Below are 25549 nucleotides of genomic sequence, written 5' to 3' on the forward strand. Positions count from 1 at the left end.
GCCGACCGTATGTCGCAGGTAGATGGAAATCGGCCGATTGCGGTGTCGGCGAGAAACAGTAAGACGCGCGTAACCAAAACAAAGCGGTCAACGGTCACGGTACGGTTGATTGGCTGTCACCGAACAGCATCGTAGGTGATTAACCCACGAAGGAGAGCGGCAAGCGCTGCCGGCCACCTGATCCGATCACAGACGGATCAGTAAAGAAACTGTTCAGTGAGAAGATGACGTAAACCTTACACAGGGCAGGGTCAAGTCTAGTAATGTCCGGTCAAGTAGGGTGCTGGACATACATGGGACGAGTGACGGCGTTAGTCATGTCGCATGTGCGGAGTTAGCGTATGGCTTGACGATTGGATGATGCGCAAAGATACATTCCTACTGGGCCGATGAATCTTTTGAAGGGAACGACCGCAAGAGGAACTAGGCGAGTCGCGTGTGCGTGGGTAAGCACTCTCTAGGTTCTGTAGGTCGTGTAAATAGTCATTCATGTATATGATTTGAGAATTTGCGTTTGTGTATCTCTCTACAGTAGGCAGAGTACCCAGTAGTTTGTTGTTTCATTAAACCGGAAGAATGTGTTACTGGAAGCGTGTCTCCGTAATGTATGAAAGTTTTGATAGTTTTAGCTCACTGTTGTTCTGGCCTGATTTTGAGCAAAACCCAGGTTTTACTCTTGAGTAGGGGGTGTCATGAACCAGCCTGGTTCAAGGCCAGAACAACAGCCGAACGGTGGAAGTAATTATAGTAGGCGGGATCAGTAACAGCGGACAGTGGGGGAAACCTTTCTGTCCACTTTTTACGACCTGACAGGGCGCCGTGACTTAGGAGGGGAGCGAGAACTAGAGCTGGGGTGCAGATGTAGTAGGTACGGGAATAGCGCGGTAGTCAGTAGTGGCATTAGTACCTAGAGCGATAGCTTAGGTACAGGTAGATTAGGTGACGAGTAGTCACGTGTTCGATTAGTATATAGTTAGGGTAGATGGTTAGTCGGGGCTTTTTTCCCAAAATACCAGCAGAGACTACCGTCTCTGAGCGTCGTATCAGCGTAGCAGCAAGTCTGAGGAGCCCGTTCTACCGAACGTATCGCGCTACTTGCTGCACTTACAGTCTGAATCGTGAGAGTGAGAAAGGGTCTCCGTCCTCGCAGACGTCAAGAAGGAGGTACACCGTCAGACCGGCTACAGCAACTCTTGCCACCCGTTGTCTGGTAACCGTCTGGAGTAGTGATTGTTTTCCTGTGTACCTCTGGGGTCTTGGACGTCTGGAGCCGGTGCGACCACTGTCGCCTGAAATCGTCGCCCGCATCTGCATCCGTTGCCTGGGCAACCAGAGGAGCAAGTAATGCCAGTGAGCTAGGGACAGTGCGTCAGGAAACTCACTTCCAACGTCGTCGCCATCGTCATTGCCAGGGGCATCGTGTGCTGTGACTTGTCAACTCAGCCGTAGTGACAGTAGTGCCAAGGCAGGTCTGTGGACTGTCCACTACTGGTTGTCTAGAGGCAGTCTGTCGTGAACGACGCTGCCGTACAAGAACTGTCTGAGACTGACGAATGTATTCTGCAGGGGGAGTGTTCGTCATACGAGATCCAGAGATTAGAAGGAAAGTGTGTTTGTTTCATTTTGTACTCTTTGCATTTTGTGACTCGATGGTAGTCCACGTATTCATAGATTCATATTGCGTCACGTGTCAACCTAATTTGCTTTAATTTCTTTGTAATTATACATTGTGTTGTGTGCAACTGTCTTATCAGTTGTGTGTTTTGCGCACGCAGGAGACGACTGTCAGTCAGTGAGCGTGCGGACGTGTGGAACGGACGTTTGAGTGTAAGGTTGAAAGCGGCGAAGCGAGCCAGCCAGAGACCCTTTCCCCTAAGGGCGAGTGAGGCCTCATCCTCCACAAGACGCGCCATCCCCCGTTCCATCACACTCTGGCACTAGTTGCAATGAGTAGTAGCAGTAATAGCAACAAATGCTTCTACCTATTAGATCCGGTCTGTGGCTGGACCTATGTTGTGGAAAGGAGCATTTGCTGCCAGAATTGAAGTTTTTCTGATGATCTGTGTACGCTGTGAGCAGCTTCTGGCTACATATCTTTCACCTTATATGGCATTTTATGTTATGTTACGTGCTTCCGTGTATGTCTGTCTGTGTGTGTTTTTTCCGTAAAGCGCCATGAGCCTGCCTGTAGGACTGGGATATGGCGCTATATAAGTTCACTGTATCATTATTAGTTTCAAAATGGTTTTGATTCCAGGCTTGGAACCCTAGCACGCAAAGTCAGTCATGATAAAAAGATATCGCAGTAAGAACTAAGTAAAAGGTCACAGCAAAATACCATATGACAAAGCACTATTGTTATATGTGTCTGCTGAAAGAACGCGGTAGCATTTAGTGTGTGACATTTCCTATGACCATAATTACCTCTGACCTCTGTGTGTGTGTGTGTAAGACACTTGAATAATTATATTACACGTAGGTGCACTTTCCTCTGTGTCTTTGTTAGTGCACTTTTCACTATCAGAGTATCAGAATATGAAAGTATATTTTGCATATATTGAAAACTTAAAACTATGTTCCCATTTTGTATATGTATATAACTTTCACAAAGGACTATTCTTATCACACCTCGTGGGGTACATGTGAATGATAAAAAAAAATAGTCATTATGTCAAAGAATTTTAGCTTCAATTACAAAAATTCGCATTTTTTAAGAACGTTAAAATTTACTTTATTAGCAGATAAGTAAAGATACGATAATCAAATGCAGAAAATCTTTCGGTTTCAAATGTTAAACGATCAAAATTTATTATAAGCGATTCTGTTCACCGTTAGACCTACGCGTGTAAGTCAAACTGATCTTTCATCTCACATCTGTTAATATTGTACTTGTCATTTAATGTTTGTGTGTGGATAACTTATAGGAAGGAAAACTGCTAGAATTAGCAATAATAAATAATCATCAGATAACATCAAGCCTGCTAGTCTATGTGGTTTGGTAAGAAGGAAGGGCGGATAGGAAAGGAGTGTATGTAACCATGTTTGTAAGTATGCTAGCATTTATTATGATTGAAAAAATTTTCTAACCAATATACATGCAGTAAAGTACAGGCAAACGCGTGACTGTTGCAGTTCGTGCTTTTGTTCGAGGTCTTCATCCCGTTAGTGCTCTTCGTCATCTTGCTGTTGATCCGGAAGAAACTTCCAGCCTCGCCCATCTCCACCAGTGAGTAGACACCATTGTTGGTGGTGCACGTGCACACGGCTTGTCCCCAGTGTCGTACGTGTTGTGAGCGTCACTGTCTCGTGCTGTGAGTGCGCGTGTTTTGTGTGCGATGTGACGTATGACACTACAGGCGGTGTATGGATGGCGTTCACTGTCAAACGATATAAATGTGCATTATGGCAGGGCCACTAGGACTAAATATCTTGAACCCATTGTATAAACAGCAAGGGAGTGTGAACCTGCGCGCACGCGTGTCCAAACACACTCGCGCGCATGCGCTGGCGTAATCCTTATTTTGTGATTGTCAGTGGGTGGTGGTGTTTACATATTACTTGTATAGACCGAGGATATTTATTTTCTCCTCCACTTGCCTTTGTAGTTAATTGCCTCTCTCTTTCCCTCACCACCACGACCAGTATACGTCACCCGACTGATCTCTTTCTCTTCTATCCGAAGTTGCCGCTCTTTTTTCTCACGACCACGACCAGTATACGTGACGTATATATCTGTCTGTGCTATGTGTTTACTAAAGTCGCCGTCTGTCCCACCACGATGCAAATCTGAACCTTTGGTGTACATTTCTTCGGTCGGATGCACATAACCTTTTTCTACCCTACCTTGCCAGTTGGCGTCGGTTGCAACCAGATTTGATTTAAAAAGTATGCTCGGGGGCACAAACTGGAAGAAAGGCAGGTGGAGGTCGGGGTGTGAATGTCATTCTGCTTAGTTTACGAACCTTGACTGGGAAGGTTTTGAAGTTCTGTCGATGGTGCTCGTGACGGGTCGTACAGTGTTGCTAATCGGCCCAACGTTGACGTAATTCCAGCTTTTCTCTAGATTTTTGCTGAAATTAAATGTGTATTAAACTCCAAAGATTTGGGGTGTGTTTTGCAGATTAGCTACTGTACATTTAGGCAAAAAGAAACGTGCCAGTGCCTTATACTTAGAGACACCAATAGTGCAGTGGTTACAACACTCGCTTGTCACCACTGCAGTTCAGATCTTGTCTTGGGACACTCAGTATATGTGACACGTTCTCAAGGGTGACCGTCGGAATTTTATTTCCGGGTACTACGGCTTCTCTCTCACCCACTCCCCCATAGTGCGAAATCGTACCTTAAAGGTCCGCGAAATCTTTCCTTCTGGTCCTTTCAAGGCAACTGCATGCATGGGATCGACGTTAAATCTATGAGCTTTTTTTCTTAGCAACATTTATATTAAGTGGATCATAAAAGACAGAGGAAACAAAGCGCTAGCAGTCGAACGCAGAAGAGGAAAAGTTTTGACAGTTTTATATGACTCGAGAGTGATGTTATAAATATCCAAATGGCCCTTGGCAGACAAAAGCTTCCCTACCCCTGTTAAGCCAACCAGACAAAAGGTGGGGAGCGCTAGAAAGCTTTCCCCCCATGAACATTCTGGAACCCCTCATTTTCTACGCAAGATTAAGGATCTTTACTTTTCTGACCTCTACTGTACGTGCGATACGTGAGAAGCGAAGGATTAACGGCAAGTCCAAGAAACTAAACGTCTTCTGATTAATCATCAGTTAAACCTGCGGGTGGGAGGAAGCGAAGTTAAAGATTGCGTCCTGTCGTAAAGAGGATCTAGTGTCCATGATGATCATGAATACGGTGATACTATCTCGCGGTGAGCATAGTATCTATGAGACTAAATTGTTGTTGGAAGGCAGGGGTGAGGAACTTTTTGTCTCCAAGGGCCTCTTTGATATTTGTAACATCGTTCACGGGACATACAAAATTGTCTATTTAAAATTGTCTTGCTTTATCTTGGTCAAGCTGTAGTTTCGTCACAGTGTGAAACACTTTTGCAACGTGTACAATCCCAGTGATTCACCATAATCCACATTTTTCGTGATTAGTTTGCGCGAAAAATAGGCTCAACTCCTATAAAAAGCATAACGAAACAATTGGTTTGGGTCTGTAAATAAGTGTTTCTAATTCCCCCAGGTAACAGAGAGACAAAACCTTTTTTAACCAACTGCACAATTTTCTGTTTGTTATTGTGCAATGAAAGTACATTAATAATAATAATAATAAATCATGACTATTTAGTACACGTATACCTCCTGATGGAGGAGTCTAAAATCGTCCACACAGACCACGGGCAGCCAAAGAGAAGCATACGTGTCTGTCCCATCATGTACTCATATGGGTCCTCTCTATCCCATAATGGACGGTTCTTGTGTGTTCTAAAAAATTACGTTACTATCATTATTCACGTGATAGACATTTGTGGTGTTATTAAAAAATGATAGGTTTACTGAAATCTGCGGTTGCCTTGGCGGGCCGGATGTTCCCCAGCCCTTGTTGTAAGGGATTACTATCTGCGATGACATGATGGCCCCTTTGAGGCGGGGTTTCGGTTTCCCTTTTGGCTTGCGGCGATTTCCTTTGTGGACACAGCTCGATATAGATTTACATGCTCGTTCATCGCTCACATTAAAATTCGTGTCCTTGAGCTTGGAGCCTTCCGATCTGACGAGCTGACGACCACGAGATACCATTCCGTACTACATGACTGTGTGATGACGCCTCGGCTCCAACGCTGTGAACGTATTGATGGCTGAGTGATTGGAGTCGTCGTGGTGGTCGTGCACCGGCTCACCTGATCCTAATTTTTCACCTACAGCCATGACTGCTGAAAGAGTCGCATAGACAGGCTATGTGACAACACTCATATCTGCAAAAAGGCAGCCTGAACATACAGGGGATTGACTCATTAGTCATCCGTTATTGTAGCTCTTCACTTGTGACACATTTTCAGGTAGTTAAGACTATAGACATTAAAGTACAAATTTTTTAAAAATGTGGTAGTGCGTCGTAGGGTCTTATGCCTCACAAGACTGAAGGTCCGGGTTCAGAGTCATTTTGCTGTGTTCAGACGATCAGACCATTGTCCTCTGTGTACAGTTCAGCGCCTCAGTTTAAATGCTGGTCTTTTATCTAACTTTTCTTCTTATTGCTACTTACCTTTGCAGATTGCAAAACCTCTTCCCTTACTTCGATCCACTGCGAGATTGTCGAAACGCCCCAAGGCTTATCATAACAGCCAGAAACCACAACTAGCATCTGTTTTTGCATCTACCGACAAGTAGTGATGAAACCATTAGTTGTTTTCTTCAATGTTTTTCCTCACCCCAACCGGCACCTTCACCCAGGGCAGCCCGATGTGATTTTGATGTAGCTGAGAAGAGCATGTAAAATGATGGATGCCTCCTGCGCCCTGCCTTCTGTGCTCCAGTTAATTTGATTGCTCGGGCACGACTAGAAGCACTAGATGTTTCCGAATTCCCGAAAGAGTGATTGAGTGCCATTTGCCTTGAAAACAAATTTTAAAGAACGTTCACTCTTACTATACGAATATCAGCGGGTGGTAGTCCTTTTGTAGTTTATGGGCGGGGACAAGGAGAAAAAAAAAAGAAGGTTCGATTTTACAATGTCGGCGTCTTGTTGGCCTTGTGCTTTTAAAGTCCTGATCGTCTTAAGGGTCGTAAATGGGGGAAAACTTTACTCTCCACTATCTCCCTCCTACATCCCTAACTGTAGTGTATATATTCCTAAACTGTAGTATTTGCAGATATCTACAGATTGTCAGATGCTGTAGTGAAAGGGGTTCGAAGCTTCCTCATGTTTTCACGCTCACGTGATCACCCTACCCATCCCTGCTGCGTGTGCATTGTAAACGTGGGTGTGAGTAATGGTATGACAGTTCGCTTAAAGCGATTTCTCAATTATTATGCACTTAGGCTGAAGCTGGACCTATGCTGATTTGCATGCAGCTTTCTTATTTACATACGCAGAAAGTGTCAGAACATTAGTGAAAAACAATCATAGCCTATGGGAACTTTCATGTTGACTGTAGGCGATCGTTGGTACAGAGCAACACCTCTGAGGCCGTAGTTATGGAAAAGAGGTATGTGTGTACGGCATGGTTTGCTTACTTACAGTCATCTACAGCCATTTCTGCGGACCATACACAAGACGAACTTGCAATGTTACCTGATCGCAAGATCGAAATACAGGTAGCTGGGGAAATGGATGTTAAAAAACAAAGATCAGACAATTAAACAGCAAAATATACAGAGGCAAAGAAATATTAGATGTTAACTGCTATGGAATCGAATACTAGGAAACATGCGTTTTAAGTACAGACTTCAACTTTGTGTGTGTGTGTGAGAGAGAGAGATTCTCATGGGATTTATTGAAAATAATCAGTTTCTCCCTTTTGAACCTAAGGGAATCTCTCGAGACAACCAGAAGAAAGCAGGGAATTAATTACGGCTGCATCTTAATTGCAGTTGCATCAAACTCTGTGTGTTTTTGACTCAATGTTTAGCTGTAGGGTGTAGGCAGACGGCTGTGTGGGTTGCGTTTCTTCGCACTAATTCCCGTTAGGAAGGCAGTCGCCTCAACGTGTAAGGATTCCGCTTGCCAGTCAGAGATGTAGGGCTTCACGCTGAAACTCCACTGTCACTTGCTTCTCGTCTGCCCTCGGGCTTCAGGAAAACGATCGCACATTAAAAAATGGACATTGCGTATGAAAAAGAAATGTAAACGCTGCAGTGAAGCGCATCTAACACTTGCAGCTGACGCTAGGAGTGGAAAGGTCATTCTCTCGAGAAGTGGGACGCGAGAGCGCAATAGCAGTCGGCGCACGTGGGATATAAATTAACCACGACTTTTACGACCTTTACTAACTGCCACAGTAAAATTCTTTTGTTTGCAATAGCTGCATTAAGGACGAGAAAAAAAAATCTGGTGTCAGCGTTAATGGTGACTCATGCAATCAACCTCGCTGTGTAAGGGGGCGGAAGACTTTCTGAATGATGTAGGACGAGGCAAAGAGAACAGCTGAGATGGAGACACCGTTAGGGACCTCCGCTTCGAGCTGATGATAATGATGATGACGATGATGCCGATTTTGTAACATAGTGAGCAAGAATCCTCAGCTTTCCGCAAGGTATACACATTCGAAACAGTGCAAAACAGAAATAAAATCTTTTATCAACGGTACTAATGAGAGAGTTCAGAAACTCAAGCCGATGCAGTTTTTTTAAAGGTAGTAGATGGGTAGATGGTGCGAAATAAACTAGGAAACACAAGGTGCTAACATTTAACGGGACCTAATGACTAGACTACACGTGAAACAAGGGCGGTTCGGTCAGCGAGCATCGAGTGTGCTGGGTTCAGATCTCGGCCTAGGCATGCATATCTTCTTTAGTGTGTGTGTGTGGCACCTGGTTACTTTTATGGGATATTATCTTAGCTGCTGAGGGCGAAAATCACTAGTACCTACATTCCTTCCTCGCCCACCCCGACAACACATACATGCACACACACACAAGGAGTAGCATTCAGTTTTGGCGCAAGTCTGTAGATGAAGGAAAACAGTCTGGTGACCTACTATTGGATAAGAACCCCCAAGCACACATGGAGTTATAAGAGCCGCAGGTTGCTTGCTTATCTCACGCCAACAGCGCAGCAGTGATAAACAGTCTCGCTGTTGACGCTCCGCTTCGCTTACGGCCCCGGCAGCAACTGCTGGCGTACCACACCCCTTAACCACTGCCAGAATTACCTGTTAAATGTGCAGGGGTTGGGGGTTTGGGAGGGAGGGAGGGAAAGTGTTTTGATCATAGCCCAAAGAGCCTTTTCATTGCTTCAAGGACATCGCACAATACCTGCTTGCATTTGAGTTTGAATCCATCAGAGCCCGTGCTTCCCAAGAGCAGTCAAAACTAGGAATACACGAAGTCATTGAATGCAGAAACCGGAGTACCCGGAGAACCCTTCTCCTGTACATACCTAGATGCCTTTCCATACCGAAATATTTTTGTTTACAGTTGATCTCCCAAAATAACATTAACTCTCACACTGAAACGGCAAAATTGTCATTTTTCTTAAACAGCCAGACTAGCGAAGCCACTAACACAGACTGGCATCGGTAAAGAATTGTTCTCCCATGCTTTGATAGTAAAACTGCTATTTATTTATCATACATGTACTTTCTGGTCTGTATTTCGAGGACTTTTACTGCCATTACTCTGACAACGGCAAAGTTAAAGTATAAAGAATTGAGGTAAACAGAAGAATACTGAAAGTATGTTCGTCTTTGATGTTGGTTACACTGCTTTAAACAAGAAGAGGGATGGCACTTCTGCTGTTGATACATTCGATTGATTTTTCGATCAGGCAAGAAGTGAAACAACTGGACTCTTCGGCGTCAGCGTATGGTTGGCTGCGCTGCCTGTGAGGCCTTAAGTTACAGTTGACTCCAGTTTTTTTTAGCTCAACTCACTCAAGACCGCCGTTGGCTGAGTGCACATGAAGTACATAAGACCATTGGTTTTCCTGTGATTTTCACAGATAACTTTGCCAAACGTTGGTTGACTGTTTTGGTAAGAGAATGGTTCCACCTAGAGATGATGTCTCATTTTGAGGGGAAAGGTAGGGGGAAGATTCTGGAGTACCCGGAGAACCCTTCCTCACGTGGCTAGAAATAGTGATTACACCACAAGACCACATCTGGTACCGCATCCCTTCCAACCTTTAACACTTCTGTGAGAAAACAATTCCGATGTGCGTAATTAGACAACAGTAGCCCTCGCACCTCTCTAGAAGTCTGCTTTCCATGCTCATGGCAATATCGCTGTAGAGCCACCAGGGTGACACATGCGTCAAGCGCGCAACTGTGGGTCTGAATCAACACAATGTAAAGCTTGAAGCCCTTAGACCAGTGCGTTTCCCTTATCCGTCAGCCACTTTCAGACTTCATGGTAAAATTATTGTAGGAAGCATATTGACTGCACAGTTGCGTGTAAAAAAACGCTCATTTACCTTGAGGTTGTGGTTTAAAAGGGTTATAAGGTCTTGCTACAGCATACTCTTGTATGTTGGTGGGCAAACACTTCACAAAATGAAACAAAAGGCTTTAAAAAAAGCCATCAGAAACTGTATTAGATTTTTTTAACATTTGTTTGCTTCGAAACAATTACCGAGTTAAGATACCTTTCTGGTATTTCGTTTTCTGCTAGTCTCGCAAACCACAGAGCTCAAGGCGAGCGGGGGGTAGGGGGAGCAGCAGTCAAGGGTGGGGAAACAATGTTAGGTGAGGCAGTGTAATGAATTTTAAGTTGTAACTTTTTCAACGTTCTTGGCCCAAGCGCACGGCAGGTTGCTAGATACGAGCTGACATATAAGCCTAATAAAACGTTGTCAGTTACAAGGCTAATAAAATATTATGTTTTATTTCTGTCTCTCAACTGTGACCAATCAAAGGTTGGGAGGGGGGTGACATGATGAGACGCAGAAAAAACTGAAGGCTTGCCAGTCAGACCTATTCTGCGCCAATTTAGTAGATCTCAATCTCCAACTGTCTCCTGTTTCCCCGGAGCGGTCCGGACCAATACAGTGAAGGTTGTGCCCTGAGTTCATCTTGGGCACGCTGTTCTTTCCTGCACGTGATCTGTTTCAACCACATCTCCTGTTTCCCCTGTCGTTATCCTCCACACACAACCCTTGGAGGAATCTCTTGAGCAGTGGGTCATATCGAGCGACGTAAACCAAATCAGTTGTCGCTGCTTGACGATGGTGAGCTAAGATTCCTGGGAACCGACCTGGGTGGTGACCGCGTTGCGAACAAATTCGATTGTCTTCTGTTTCCTGCTGGGGATTCGGAGCAGTCTCTGGAAGCATTTCATCTCCAGTGTCTGAATCCTTCTATCTTTATCGGCCCACGTTTCGCAGCCGTACAGTAAGAAGAAAGCAACCAGGGACCTGCATAGCTTGAATTTGATCTCGAAGCTTATCGTCCTACTGTTCCATAGCCTGTTCATCTTCACCATTGCTGGCGTGACTGCTGTGATGCTTTGACGAATGTTCGCCACACGACTGGCATTCTTTGAGTGTGTCGCTCCCAATGGATTCTTCTTTTCTTTGTCCGAAAGTGTTGACCAGCCTTTCGATCTTGCCCGCGCTGATGTCCATCCATCGAATTCATGAGCAAAGTGAAGGCTGCTTGGCGGTCTTCCTCTAGTCCTGTTCAACATCTGCAGAGAATCATGCGAGATAGCTGACTGCTATCGCCCACTTACCCACTAACGCCCAGTGAGGTCATGTTTACCCCGGCTCCTGGCGTCAGGACTTAGGTCCCAAATTTACATAAAGTTGTACTTCTGTGATATCGACGGTTCAGTCTACTTATTGCCATGACTGAGTGCATCCGCTTTGTTGTCCGGAAGACCAATAACACTGCGCCTTACGAAACACAGCCGATGCTAAGTCATACGGCCGATTCCAAATTCGTAAATCAAAACCACATTAAGATGATCGATGACTTCGATCCATGTATCATAAGTTACAGACTGCAGTGTGTGTGTGTTACCTGTGGGTAGGTACCACATCCTAGTGGTTGGCGCTTCTTAGTGGTTAGTGAAGCTGCTTGAAGCTTGTGGATAGAAAAATCTTCACCCTCTTCATCCAGCAGTAGTCTGGTTAGAACGAGTGCCTGATTTATGAGGTGATTGCGAAAGGAGAGGTTTATATTTCATCTTCTTCATCCCGTACCTTAGACACACTGAACCACTTCTGCTTCAGAGCGTTCACTACTCAGAAGCGCTCGCTTTCGTCGGAACAAGAAAAAAGTCACTTTTGTTCACATTTCCTCTCTGTCACATCTCATTTTATTCCAGTTAAATCAGCGAAACGTATGGATGTTGCAGGTGGGAAGTGCAAATTGATGGCAAGGGTTCAGCAACAATAATAATAGTAAAAACTTGATGAATAGTTGGATCGAAACTGCATTACACGTCACATTTGAACGTGCTACATGCATTAACTATGAATTCTCCATCCGCACACGCGCTCTTTCAGCCATGTTTTACATTTTTTATGGGGTGCTACGAGGGAGCTGGTTATTTGCGATCAGATACGTAAATAGAGCAACAGCAACCTCATCAACATTAACAGCTACAGGAGTTGGCTGTGCACGGGGCTGGGCGATGGTACCTGGAAATTAATCTGCTAAGTGGAAGATGGGCCGTGTGCTGGTATGGGAATAAAGCACCTGTCATGTTCTCGCCCTTTTTCTCTTTGTAGTAAACTATGTACAAGCTCGGGTAGCTGGCGGCTATCAGCTTCAGTTTGGAGCGCAGTAGCTGTATGCTGTGCGCAGTGCTAATCCCTTCAAAAGCTGGGTCATGGAGATCAGCTTCGAAATTACTTGTTCTTGTCAATGTACCCGCAATACACGCGCGCGCGCACACACACTCATACACAAAGAATGACATTGTGGTTCTTTATTTACAAGGGGAGAGAGACAGAGCTGTGGTATCGAGGAAGAAAAGTCAGGCAATGACTCGCCCACAGAACAGTGTTCTACTTGAGTACAACGCCTAGGTCATGTCCTCGTTCTCACACCTTCTACCCAACCCCGACTCCTCTCTCTGTTTTGCAGAGAAGGTTGGGGCAATAATTTAGTGATATGATAAATGCATTCGTCCTTTTCTCACCTGCAAGTGAGCTCGGGTTCAAGAGTTGTCGAGCTTTGAGAGCGGTGTGGCGGGTACAAAGCAAAGTGACCGTGCGGATGACATCAGAGCACACGTGAGGTCAGGATGGCCTGTGCAAATAGTAGAACGTGGCGGCTGGGGGAGCTTGCATAGCTTATGGTGCTTCGTATGGACATTAAACAGCTGTTTATTAATCTTTTTGAAGAGCAAACAGTAAAGTTTTCTGCTCGACTAAAGAGAACTTTCTCACTTAACCTTCCTCACTTCATCATACTTCTGATGCCAGGTGTACATTGCTAAGCGCTAACTGAATATTTTACGCGAAGCAGTCAGCTAAAATTATAAAGTGTGATGCTTAGGGACATTTTGTAAACCTGGACCCAGTTGCACATTTTAAGTTCTAGACACGTTTAGACTTTTAGACACAGTGCACAACACAGTTTTAGAACTTAAAAAAAAATACTAAAATGGTTTTAAATAAGATAAAACTGTTTGACCAGACTTTCGTTGCCTCCAGCATATTTTTCGTATGCGCTTCTTAAAACATGGAAATGGCTTAGGAGGATCTTTTGAAAAATGTCTCTAAGTGTGCTTCTTTAGAACAGTTTTCGGTTTCAGAAACACGTGAAACTAGCTCGTCGCCCGTGGTTGCGAGACCAAACACGACGAGTTTCTACACGTCCACTAGCAGTTTAAACAGGTTTGGCCTGCTGAAAGAGTTTGCACATTTTTAAAAAAAGGCTCAGGTGATGCAGCCAAAAATGTTTTAGTCTCTCTGTGATCGACATCAGCTTACTGAGTTTCGCGGAAATGACGTCATTCGCCAACGGGTTTTTAAAAACTAATTTTGGCTTAACAAGCTTTGTTGTAATTGATGCCAGCAGGGAGCAGACACTGGTGTTCCTGAGTCAGATTGAACAGAGCAAAATACTTTCCATAGTTTGGTCGGTTTATTTGCATCCAACGATGATCAGCCTTTGATGTGTGTAAACTAGTAATGAAATGCTTTTGTGTATTTTTCGTCTTTTGCTCTAAGGTGGGGGTGGGAACATTTCCCCTTTTCTACCCAGAACCATTTGGATATTTATCATTTGCGAACTATACAAAATTATAATCATAAAAATTAGCCTGGTCAAGCCGTAGTTTCGCCACACTGGGTGAACAGTTTTGCATCGTGCACAATCCCAGCATACCTGGCACTGTCTTCTGGGTCACCAGGATACCAGTCCGTTGACAGTTGACGAGAAGCACACGTGTCTGACCGGTCACCTACTTGTATGTGTTCTGTCTATCCCGTAGTGGAAGTTCCTTCCTCAAAATTTATATGGCGGCCCGGTGGCGCAACGGTTAGCGCCTGTCGCCAACTAAGTGAGGATTAGGTGTGTGGTGTTCAAATCTCGTCTCGGGCATACTGTTATTTCTCTGCATGTGACATTTGTTTACAAGGCTCAACGTAAAACACAAATTTCTTCCTTCACTCAAAATTTAAGTTATTATTACGATCATTTAATATAAATTTATGTTGCTATGAAAAAAAAGTTCCTAGATTTACTAAAATTGGAGTCCAGCCTGCAGCTGCCTTGGCAGGGCAAGACCAAATGATTTCACGGACCAGACACGTTCCCCACTCCTTCACTGAGGGGTTATGAAACACTTATAACAGAAAGATTCACTTGTCCAAGGTTTGTATCTCGATTCGAATACGCTATAGCAGTTATTTTTGTTGACAGGGCTGTCAGCTTGGTCGCGGTAAGGCATCTTCTTTTCTCTTACAGTGGAAACTGGAGAAATAAGATTAGGCGAAAGCCAAAATGGCGAGTATCACCGGGTGCTGTTAATCTCGGTCGGCCTGATGTTGCTGTGCAATGTTTTCTAAGGCAGAGGCACACAAAATCCAGTTCTCCTCGTGCAGGCAGGATATTCAGAATACAAACAAATTAAAAAAAAAAAAAAAAAAAAAATTGCAGGCTTTAGCTTCAGCATTTCTTGTGTGTCCCAAACCATTAAGGTAGATTGATCTAGAAAGATCGACGGAAGCGATCTCCTAACAAAGCAGAGGGACTGTCCTTGCGTGACAACGTTAACACGGTCGTTGAGATGGCAGTTGGTGGGCGTCGTGACCGTAGTATGAGGCAGGCGTACAGCAGCAGCTGTCTGTAGTCCCACACCAGTCTTTGCTCCAACGGACGAGGGAGCCTGCTGGCCTGCATGGTGCCAGCCCCTGGGCAACCCGCAGTCCACAGATCGATGACAGCATAGGCCACGTGGCTTTCGGCACCGTCTCGCGGGGTGGGGTGGGAGTGAAAGGGTAGGGGGGGGCGAGACAGGAAGCCTGTGACTGGGGGGCAAGCTGGGTACAGGAGGGTATCGAGATTGCCAACGTGTGAACAGAGAAATGAAAGCAGGCGAAAAAGCAGAGTAGGTTGGGTGTTCAGGCGCAGGTCCGAGCTTGCACGTTATGGAGCATGACACAAGAACCCTCCGAACTGTCCCCTCGCCCGTTTTTACTCTTTTCTTGGGTGCATGCTTTAAAAAAATTGGAACGAAGTGAAGAAGCCACGCAGGTTTCGATCTTGGCTTTTTTTTTTAATATGTAGTAAATAGACGGTCCGTATTCAGATTTATTTTTATCCCCACCCCACCACGCTGAACGGAGGTCTTTTTTCTGGATTCTTGTGTGTGTCCTGACTGAAGACAACAGTAGTGGATCAAGCGCAGGGTTACAGACCACGTGCTGTTTGCGGGCAAAATATTGTAGAAAGTGAGTGAATGGGTTATGTCGGAGGGGGTAGAAGAGCCGGACAACGGTTGACACATTTTAACTTATTGCTACTGTGCCTCGAGTGTTAAAAATCGAATCCGCAGTTGCAGGTTGTCCACGATGCTATACAAGACGATGGTGAGTTGACGTTTGCCCCCCAAATTACCTTTGTAATGCCTACAGCAAGCCAGAAAACCTGGGTGGTGGGGGGAGTATAGTGATGCATAAACTGTACGATATATTAAAATATGAGAGGGTGTGTTGAGGTTGGTGAAAGGAGGGGGGAATAGTTTAGGGAATGTGGTTCGTCCATCTTAACCGACAACTGTATTTATCTTTCCATTTAAAAAAAAAATCTTGTTTTCCAACTTGTCTTCGCTGGGTTGCTCGTCTAATACCTTAGCGCAAGGTGCAGACACCTGCCATCCTGATTTACACAACTTGCAAATACCAATGCAAACACCGGCTTCTCAAGCCTGTAAAGTGTTTGACCTGCTATAATGCAGCCGCGGGGGATACAAGCACCGCCGTCACTTGCGTAACCGCTCATTAGGCACCTTGACGACGTGGCTACCTGCCCCTGGGGTTCGCGCCGCTTGCTTGTGCAGCGCACGTCCAGCGCTGGCGGGTATGGCTGTTGAAACCAAAGGTCTCATTGATTTTCCCGGCGTCGCCTAAGTAGCGGGCGTCTCGACCTCTTCGTTTGTATTTTTAATTTGTTTACGTCTTTCTTTTTTTTTTAAATTTTGTTCTTGCTTCCTTTTCCCCCCACCGCGATCAGCGGCCACGAAAGGAGAAAGAGGGCTGTGGCCTCTCTCTATAAGGACACAAACACCCCCGCCCACCATACTACCTCCAACCTTCGACCTCTTCAAATTAAGTTACAAGACCGCAGCTGTAGCACTCTCTGCCCCAGGAAGGGTGCCTCATTTTTGTCCCCTCGCCTTTGGAAGGCAGCCAATAAGGGTTGGGAGCGTTAAGGGAGGAGCAAGGTTTAGTCTCCCTTTTTTAGACCTAAGAACTATAAAGTGCTTGACTTCTTCTTCTTCCAACCTCCACAAATTATGAAAACCACAAAAAACCCTCATAAATTATTTCAGCATGCACTTGCCATTATCATCATCTTATCTTGTCTTTGTTAACATGATTGTTGTCACTGACGTCATCATTGTATTATCACTGACACCATCATTATCTTGCTTTTTATTGTCATTCTTGTCTTTACATGATCTTTGGTTCATGCACCAGGTCATTTAAGGGATTGGGGGGTCCGGTGTTGTTCTTTCTCTGCTCATTGCATCTGTTTACAGGGCTGGCTGCCTTGCCGTGATATAGCCTTAGTTGCTGGCTCGAGGTAAAACACCAATCTCCCCACACACACACACCTCATTTGAGGAATTTGTGCCACACTTTCCACTGTATTTCAACTGAGCACACAATATAAATGGAGAAAATCTGTGGTACCATCTATTATATTCTGTACTTATAATGGTACTTCTAATTTCTTGCTCTTTACATCAGACTGCATGTAAAAGCAGTTCTAGCACTTTGGTTCAACTATGACCTTACTCTGAGACATGGCTAACAATAGGCGCCATCTCTCTCATGAGTGCAGGTCAAACATTAAATGATGTGCTGTTTATGTATGCTGACTTAAAATGCAGCTTGTCGATGCTCTTTCTTAGCTGCAGGTGTTTTGAAAGTTTGCTTAATAATGTTCTGTCATCCTAGGAACAAACATAAAAAAAAATACCATGTAAATTTAAACTCATCTAAGTTGAATTTGTTGTCTATTGGCAAATATATTGCCAGCATAGTATTAACTGATAGCTTGTTTATAATCTGTTATCAGTTCATAAAGTTTGGAAACTGCAATTGAAAGTTATTTTGAAAGGTTATTATACATTTGAGTGTGGTCTGAGAGTGGTTTGCTGAGAACTGCAAGATTTTTATTATTATTTTTTTAGTTTTGTTTCTTCTTCGCTGTTTCAGTTTTCAGCATGGGTTCAGTGTGTTATGGTTTTTTTTTCTCTGGCAGGTCGCTACACTGCGAAACCTCTTCCATCAGCAGGCCTGGTGTCATTGTTACAGATGTTTTGTGAGGGAGGGCAGCGAGATGAGCATGGCTTCATGAACTTCTCAAATTCCAAGTGTGTTGATTTTCTTTGTTTTTGCAGAATTTTTGTCTTTGCATCCAGTGCATTCCACTTATAAGTGTGAAAGTTATATAGATGCTCTGTATGAGAACAGATTATGAATTTACATGACTAAAGACTGGTTCATCAATAGTTCTGAAACTTATGTACTATGAAAATAGCACATTATCAAGCTGTCTGCTGATGTTGCAAACCCACAGAAAAGAGAATGATGGTTGAAGGCTACTATTTGACTGGAAGTTTTGTATGGTCAGCAAATGGGAGACATATCTGTTATATAAAAATGGGGAACCAGACAGAACATTTTGTATTCTTCAGTGTTTTAACAGAGTTCTGTGCCCTTACCTAATACAGACTGGAAACATTTTTCTATGAATGGGGTTCATTTTCATGATGAGGTCTGCTCTGTGTCATTCACAGCCAAAACACAAGATTATTTTAGCTGGTTTTAATACTTGTTACTTTTTGCAGATCAACTGAGAAATTCTTGAACCAGCTTCAAGCAGTAGCTTTGCATCACAACTTCTTCATTCCTGGCTTCACTGCTCAAGAAATGGATGAGCTCCCAGATCTGTACCGATCTGTTATCAATGACCCTGCATTTCTACATGATCAATTCATCAGTGCCAAAAGTAAGTCTGTTTTGCCAAATGTGTCAGTTTTTCCCCTGTGAGATGTTGTCATTGTAGCTGCCATTTACTTATTGCTGGATCAAGTTACTACAAGGCAGGGGTCAGGGTTGTCCAGCCTGTGGGCCATATAATGCATGCGAAATCATTTGATTTAGCCCTGCCTAGTCAATGCAATTCAGGCCATTTTCCTATTGCTGAAGAAAAACTGGGAAATGGGATTGATTTATAAATAATTTGATTGTCAGAAATTGAACATTTAAAGAAACACGTCTAGTCAGAAAACATTCAGAGTACTTTGTAATGGTTCATTTGAATGAGACTGCAACAGGAGTTTTTGTAAAGGTCATTCTCAACCAGAAAAATAGTATTAAACATCTGACCAGATTTGGCAGAGTTCTGTGTGAATGATGCAGGAAGCCAGCAATTTTGAGGCAAAAACTTGAGATATAGAAATTTCAGTCAGCATGTTAACCAGTTTAAACTAAATTTGTTAACCAGTTCATTTATTTATACAATAGGACAGTTGGGCTCTTTGGAAGTTGGATGCTTTGCCACTTTGCCTAATTAAAAATGACCTTTATCATGGTCAGTTCATCAAACCACAAACATTTTAATCATGATGACCTTCATTATCTTTATCTTCCTGTCTATCTTTTACCACCATTATCACCATTACCATGAAAGCAATTCATGCAAACATTGTTTTCTACTGCAGATATAGGACTGGATGATGTTCTTAGTAATGCATCCACCGTAGCAAAATTCATGACGCTTGACCTTTCCTTGCCCTCTAAGGAAGTAGAAGCACTTGTACACTCCACTGTCAATGTCCAAATGGTAAGTTTTCAATCGACAAGTACTTATTTAGGTGGAGCACCTGAAGAGGAAAAAAAGATGAGCCTTAGGTGGTTGAAAATAACAAGTTTACTTGCATGTTGCATGGGGTTGTTATTTCTTTTTTAATATGTGGTGTTTCTGTGGACCACATTACGCATTTCAAACCTTGCTTCATGCAGTCAAACATATTGACAGCCATGGAGTCTTTTGTACTGTCATGGCTCCTTTTCTTGCTTACCCATTTTCTTGAAAACTATACCTCTTGCCACACTTTATGACAGAATTATGGATCATATACCCTCTTTGTCACCACACTTAGCTCATGCCTGGTATTTATGTTTGATGGCAGAAAGATAATGAATGGGGATTATAAAGGATATTATGCAAAAAAGACAAAGAAAACTTTGCTTTCAAGAGTGTGAAGGACATTATGTGCACTGTGTTGCTTCTTAAAACATATGTGCCAAGGATCTAAGATGACTGTGATTTCTCTGCAAGGAAAGAAATTTTCAGAAGCAGTAATAGCATTTTTGCACCAGGTCAAGTATTGTGATCAGCAAGTTTTGCTGACCTGGATTTTCAAGGGAACTATAGTTTCTTTGCAGCCTTTACTATTATGCCGATGAGACATACTTTAAGTCTCTAATCAAAATGGTCTTGCTGTGGTTTTCAGATTTATAAATATTTATTTGGAGGTGATCTCAACTCATCCATCATTCCTCTCATACGGATGCGTCGAAGCCCAGTCAGCCTAGACGATCTTCAGAAGGGAGCCAGTGCTCTCTTGCCTCCGTCCATCGTGTCCAGCTTGTTGAATAATTCTGGAAGTGGATTTGGTGCAATAACAGCAGCAGAGTTTGCCGGCATCCTGAAGGTACTGCAGGCTCAAGCTCTGGCACAGTTGCAGTCATCTGTGCTGATGGAGTCCCTGGTGAAAACATTGCTAGAGCATCAGGAACTCCTGAGCCGGGGAAACATGCTAACGGTGCTGGAGCTGCTGCTGAAAACAGTGGAATCTCAGGGACTCTCTCTGGTGCTGCAGCCAGACCACATAGCAAGGCTTCTCAAGGTGAGATCAAGAGAGAATGAATGAGAACTCCAATGGTCTTTAACTGTCAAGAGGAGAATTGTTGTGCTTATATTAAAATGAGACAGTAAATGTTTTCATGTTGTGTTTTCTAAAGTAGAAGAAAAAAAAGATGTCTTAGAAGATAGTTCTCTTACTTTTGCCAGACTAGAATATCTTTTGGTTTGCCAGAGCAGCTGTGGATTATATCTGTGCATGTTGACCTGACTTATGCTTGACATACAGCGATCTGAACTTTGCCCTGATTATTTGCAGAATGTTTTAAACTGTTTCATTATGAGCTGTTTAAAATACTGCTCTAGACCTTAGTTGTGAACCAGAAGTACATCCAGGGTTTGCTTAATTTCCACTCAGCATCCACAGCACTAAAAATCCCTCTTTCATCTTTCAGTAAAGGTGGGACAGGAACCCACTAGGTTATCAGCTACCCTTCTAGAGCTGTGCCATGTTTTTAATTACATGACCCCACAGTCTGTAGCTGAGGTAAAATTATCTCTGCTTTAATTGTACCTGTGGCCTCAGATGACATGATTTTGTGGCTTATTTTCTGCAGATGTTTATCCTCTCTCCATTTGTTCTTCATTCCATTGCCTGTAATGATGCTGTCTTCACACAACTCCTGCAGCCATCTGTATCATACAATATTACTGTGGCTGAACAGGTGAGCAGGTGATACCAACTGTTTGGCAGACACACAACAGAGTTTTACTTGCATTGTTTGATCGCCAGATACTGTGTTCTACATCATCTTATTTAATAAAAATGATTAATTTGTCCATCCGTTTTATCCTCTGCCTTGTATGTTTCATCTTTCTTTCTGTTTCTTCTATTTAGCAGGTTATCCTATAAATTATATTTATTATGGTATGTCTATCTATATATCCATCTTGTTTATTCCATTCATAAGTTTATTATCTGCCCATTCCAGATTTCATAAATGTAGCATAGCATACTTCATTTCAGCCTCATCCTCTCCATCTTTTATTTCTGTTTACATCTTCCCCATTTATGGCTAGTATCAAGTAAGTGGTTTGTTGTTAGACCAATTGATGTGATATCTAGTGGAAAGTACTAACTTCTGTATGACTGGTTTACAGGCCAATATTCAACATCTTCTTTGCTCACTGAATGCCTCTCAGCTGCTGCAAATGTCTAATGTGTTCAGTTCAGAGATCACAGATGAAAAGATTGTGCAGATAGTAAGTTTTCAGAACATATATATATATGTTATTGATACAATCAGTTAGATGTGCACTTAAAATACACTTACTCCTGCATTCAAACATGCTTTCACATACACACACTTATAAGTTTCTATTTATCTTAACCTGCATTCATTTGGGCAGTGCTTTAGATGTATGAAATGTACTAAATATATATGTTTGCATCTGTAAAAGTATCTAATTACTTTGTTTGCCTTTCTAGTGGCTAAGATAATTTTCTCAGATTCTGAAATGTGATTCCATGCTACCGTGATTGGAAAAAATCCTAGTAAATTTTTAATCTTTTATTTTTGCTTCAGCTGAATCTTCATGCTGTCAATCTGTCAGCAACTGCTTTAAAAGTTCACCGATTTTTGGATAAGGTATGGCTGAATTCACCTGCAAAAAAAAGGAAAAAGTAGAAAGTGAAAAAAAAAAGTTTAAAGAAAATATGAAGTTTGCCTTGAATCAGGTTTGAACCTGTTTGAACTTACAACTAATGCAGATAAATGTATGGTGGTTGAGTTTCTATATGAATTCCCTCTGTTAAAATTTCAGGTGGAGAAATTCATACTATTCCAACGTGAGCTGGAAGAACTTGGCACATTTGTGGAGATGCTTCCTTTTGGTGATAACTTGACAGATTCGCTCACAGGCAATCAGACAGCTACAGACCAGTCTTTCAACATTACCAACAATGTTACACCAACAGATTCCAAGGTATCATCTCCAGTATGTGTCTGGCTAGGTCTGTTTCTAAATTGTCCTGCTATGGTGTGTTTTTGCTTGGGATAAACTTGATCTGGATAATTCTGTAGATTAACCTACGTCTATGTTTCAGAAATTTGCTGCTGTCCTGTGACAGCTTATTTTGGCATGAACTTCTTTGATTGTGGATTGTTCCAGATAATTCATTATGAGGTGCTGTTGATAAATTATTTTTTTTTATCAAGTGTATTATAAATGAAAAATGTATGGTGGGGGTTGGAGGGATGCACATTCCAGACACAACCTTTTCAATGGTTATCAGGTTGGCTGCTGAGGAGCTTTTAAATGTTTTGTGTTGCTTTACAACTTTTCACCACCAATTTTCAATAACAGGATTCTGAAAATGGTCATCCCTCAAAAAAGAATTGGAAACCAAGCTTAATGAGGATATGGAACTTCATGCAGATAGCAGTCTGTGGCAAAAAACCCAAAGCTCTTGCACCTGCTCAGTCCCAGGGCTCTAATACAGATGACGAGGACATAGGTTAGTTTATGCAGACCAAAGAAACTTTTTCCTCAATTTACAGTAAAATTTTGATTTAAAATATGAGATATATCACACAATTTATTTTTGCTCAGAGTATTGATCTGTAGGTATTTTCATTGTATTCTTTTGCAGTCGATGCATCTCCACTGATTTTGTTAACAGTGGTTATCTTTGAATAGATTTTGAAGTATAACAGAAACAGGCCATGAACATGAACATATGTTTGATATTTTTATTGGCACTAATTGTCTTTCCTTTGAGTTTTCTCTGTTTTTAGATAATTTTATTCCTGCAAAATATTTTTCCTTTCATGCACAGATGCCTTGGCTCTGTCATCACGACAGAAAGATATGCTAGGCATAATCATCCATTACCTGTACAGCAATCCAAAAATCATATATGCTCCCAATAACACTGCAGCTGACAGCATTATAAGCAAGGTGAGTTTCTAACCAATGTCTTATCACCCTGCTACCATGACCCACACTACTTGATGCATTTCACCATGTTTGGCTATGCACCACTGTTTAGCCCCTTGATTTAGTGAGCCCCTAACATACTGGCTTACTAGAGTGATATCTTACTTTTTTGTTACTGCCAGTTCATTAAACAACTGTTTTTAACAGCACCAATAACAATTTCTGAACATTTCTCGAAATGTATACCCTTACTAAGTAAACATTAAAGGTTATTTTTTTAATGAGATTAAAATCTTTGTGATAGATACATGGGATAGTATAGGATAAGAAGGGGATGTTTTTGGTGCATGAAAAAATAACAGCTAAAAGCAGACTTTTTTTGATTGATGGGGTTCACTGTTTCTTTTGTAGGCAAATGCCACATTCCAGTTTGTTGGTGCAATTGGGGACTACGCCAGAGAATGGTTAAATATCTCCCAAGAGCTTCGTGAATTTCTGCACATGCCTAAGACAGAGCATAACCTTCAAGCCATCAAAGAAGTATGATCCATCTTCATTTATGGTTGTTAATACTAATCGTTTTTGGTTTGTTTGAAGAAAGTGAATCCTGGACACCATCAGGTTTTGTCTCTAAGTCTGATTTTTTTTCCTGTAGATGCAAGACGACCTTCGAAAACATAATGGAGTCATCTGGTGGCTCTTCAAACTTCCACAGTTGTCACCTTTCTTGTCAGAACCAGTTCATAATTCTAGCCAGTATATACACATGGTGGACATGATCGACAAAGCAGCTCAGGGCTGGCTGAACCTTATTGAGGGCATCTCTCTCAATGTCTTTGAAGGCTTCGAGTCTGAAGAAGATATGGTCAACTATTTCCTCACTCAAGCATATGCTGAAAATGTCAGTGTGATTGCAGGTGAGTCTATTGGGAGTGTTTTTTTTTTTTTTTAAATTATAAAGGATATTTTAAATTGTCACTGGATGATAAAATATGACTGCCACCAGCAATTAGAAATCGCTTTATGGAGTATTTATTCTAGAACCACTAACCTTTCAGTTTTTGGAGTGAAGTGTTAGAGATTGCACTTTCCTAGAAACCATATTTTCTTGTGAGGGGATGCCCATTTCCTCTATCTTGTATCCTAACCTTCCCTTCTTAAGTATTACTGTGAGGTATGAAGTTTTATATTTTAAAGCCAGGTCCACTGTGATTGGTACATGCCTCCAACCTTGGAGTGGTTAGAGGATATATGTCTAACCACTCGGCTATCCTCCTCCCCAGCAGGGTTGTCCAGGGGCTCAACAGTTAGTGCCTGTGACCAATACAATGAGGATTGGTTGTCCTGGGTTCAGATCTTGTCAAGGACATCTTGTTTCTTTTTTCTCTGATGAAGCACTTGTTTACAGGGCCATATGCTTTGCCTTAGCTGCTGGCTCTACATTAACACCAATCCATTGTCTCTACCCCTTAGCTTTTCCAACAGAGTAGATTGCTAGCAATATTAGGACAGTATGTATACACAATGATAAAATCAGCAGTTTAGTATGATAAGTGGTATAGTGAATGTTAAGGTTGCAACGAGTGGGCTTTGATTCTTTCAGTCTTAGCTTATTTTTCTTTTTTAACTGAATGAACATGAAACACTTCTTGTTTTGTGCTTGAAAGGTGTTGGATGTTCTTCCTAGGTGTGGTGTTTGAAAACATGTTGCCTGGCACTAGCCTGCCGCCACATGTACGTTATAAGATACGACAGAATGCGACCTTCACACCGACCACCAAATACGTCCGTAAACAGACCTGGTACCCGGGACCTGGCCCTGGGACATACCCTTACTACCAGTTTGGCTTTGTTTGGGTTCAGGTAAACTTTTCTGCCTTTCTGCGTAATCAATGGAAAAATAATCACATGGAGAGTAGCCAAAATTGTTCTGTTTAGTTTCGGACAAATAACCAGATTATTTAAAAAAGTAACTATGGTAAAATCAAACTTTGAAGTTTTTTTTTTTCCTTTTACTAAGAAACTTATTGCCTTGCTTTTGCTGACAGGACCTGATAGAGCGAGCAATTGTGGATCTGCAAGTGGGACGAGAAGTAATAGAACCAGGAACCTACACACAGCAGTTTCCATATCCTTGCTATGTGTATGACCAGTGAGTAGTGTGCTAAGTTTGAAGATCTAGAGACTCATAATTTTGTACTTTGACTCTCCAAAAGCACATACAGAAATTATTACTCAAGTTGTTTAATGTATGAGATTTTCATATTGTAGCATAAGTGCATGCTACAACACATCACAGAGATGTTTATTCTGTTCAAAGTTTAACTTGGGTGTTCATGATCAGGGCTGCATGTCATAGAGGGCTGTGTGTTCTCAGGGTGTCAACAGATTTTTGGTGTTCTGTGGCAATTCTAAAAGGGTGGTTGCTCTAAATAATGTCTC

General features: G+C 42.5%; 1 protein-coding gene across 1 annotated transcript in view; it reads left to right on the top strand.

Moving 5' to 3' along the window:
• LOC112576179 (ATP-binding cassette sub-family A member 2-like) overlaps nucleotides 1–25549 on the top strand; it is a 60356-nt gene that overhangs the window by 8848 nt on the left and 25959 nt on the right. Inside the window, 15 exon segments of the mRNA XM_025258455.1 lie at nucleotides 3133–3226; nucleotides 17558–17669; nucleotides 18147–18307; nucleotides 19023–19144; nucleotides 19818–20213; nucleotides 20785–20892; nucleotides 21329–21430; nucleotides 21754–21816; nucleotides 21992–22153; nucleotides 22535–22685; nucleotides 23007–23128; nucleotides 23519–23647; nucleotides 23763–24024; nucleotides 24795–24970; nucleotides 25156–25259. Coding sequence (XP_025114240.1) covers nucleotides 3133–3226; nucleotides 17558–17669; nucleotides 18147–18307; nucleotides 19023–19144; nucleotides 19818–20213; nucleotides 20785–20892; nucleotides 21329–21430; nucleotides 21754–21816; nucleotides 21992–22153; nucleotides 22535–22685; nucleotides 23007–23128; nucleotides 23519–23647; nucleotides 23763–24024; nucleotides 24795–24970; nucleotides 25156–25259 — 2264 coding nt within the window.

Source organism: Pomacea canaliculata, linkage group LG11 (assembly GCF_003073045.1).
Source record: "Pomacea canaliculata isolate SZHN2017 linkage group LG11, ASM307304v1, whole genome shotgun sequence".
Classification (NCBI taxonomy): Eukaryota; Metazoa; Mollusca; class Gastropoda; order Architaenioglossa; family Ampullariidae; genus Pomacea; species Pomacea canaliculata.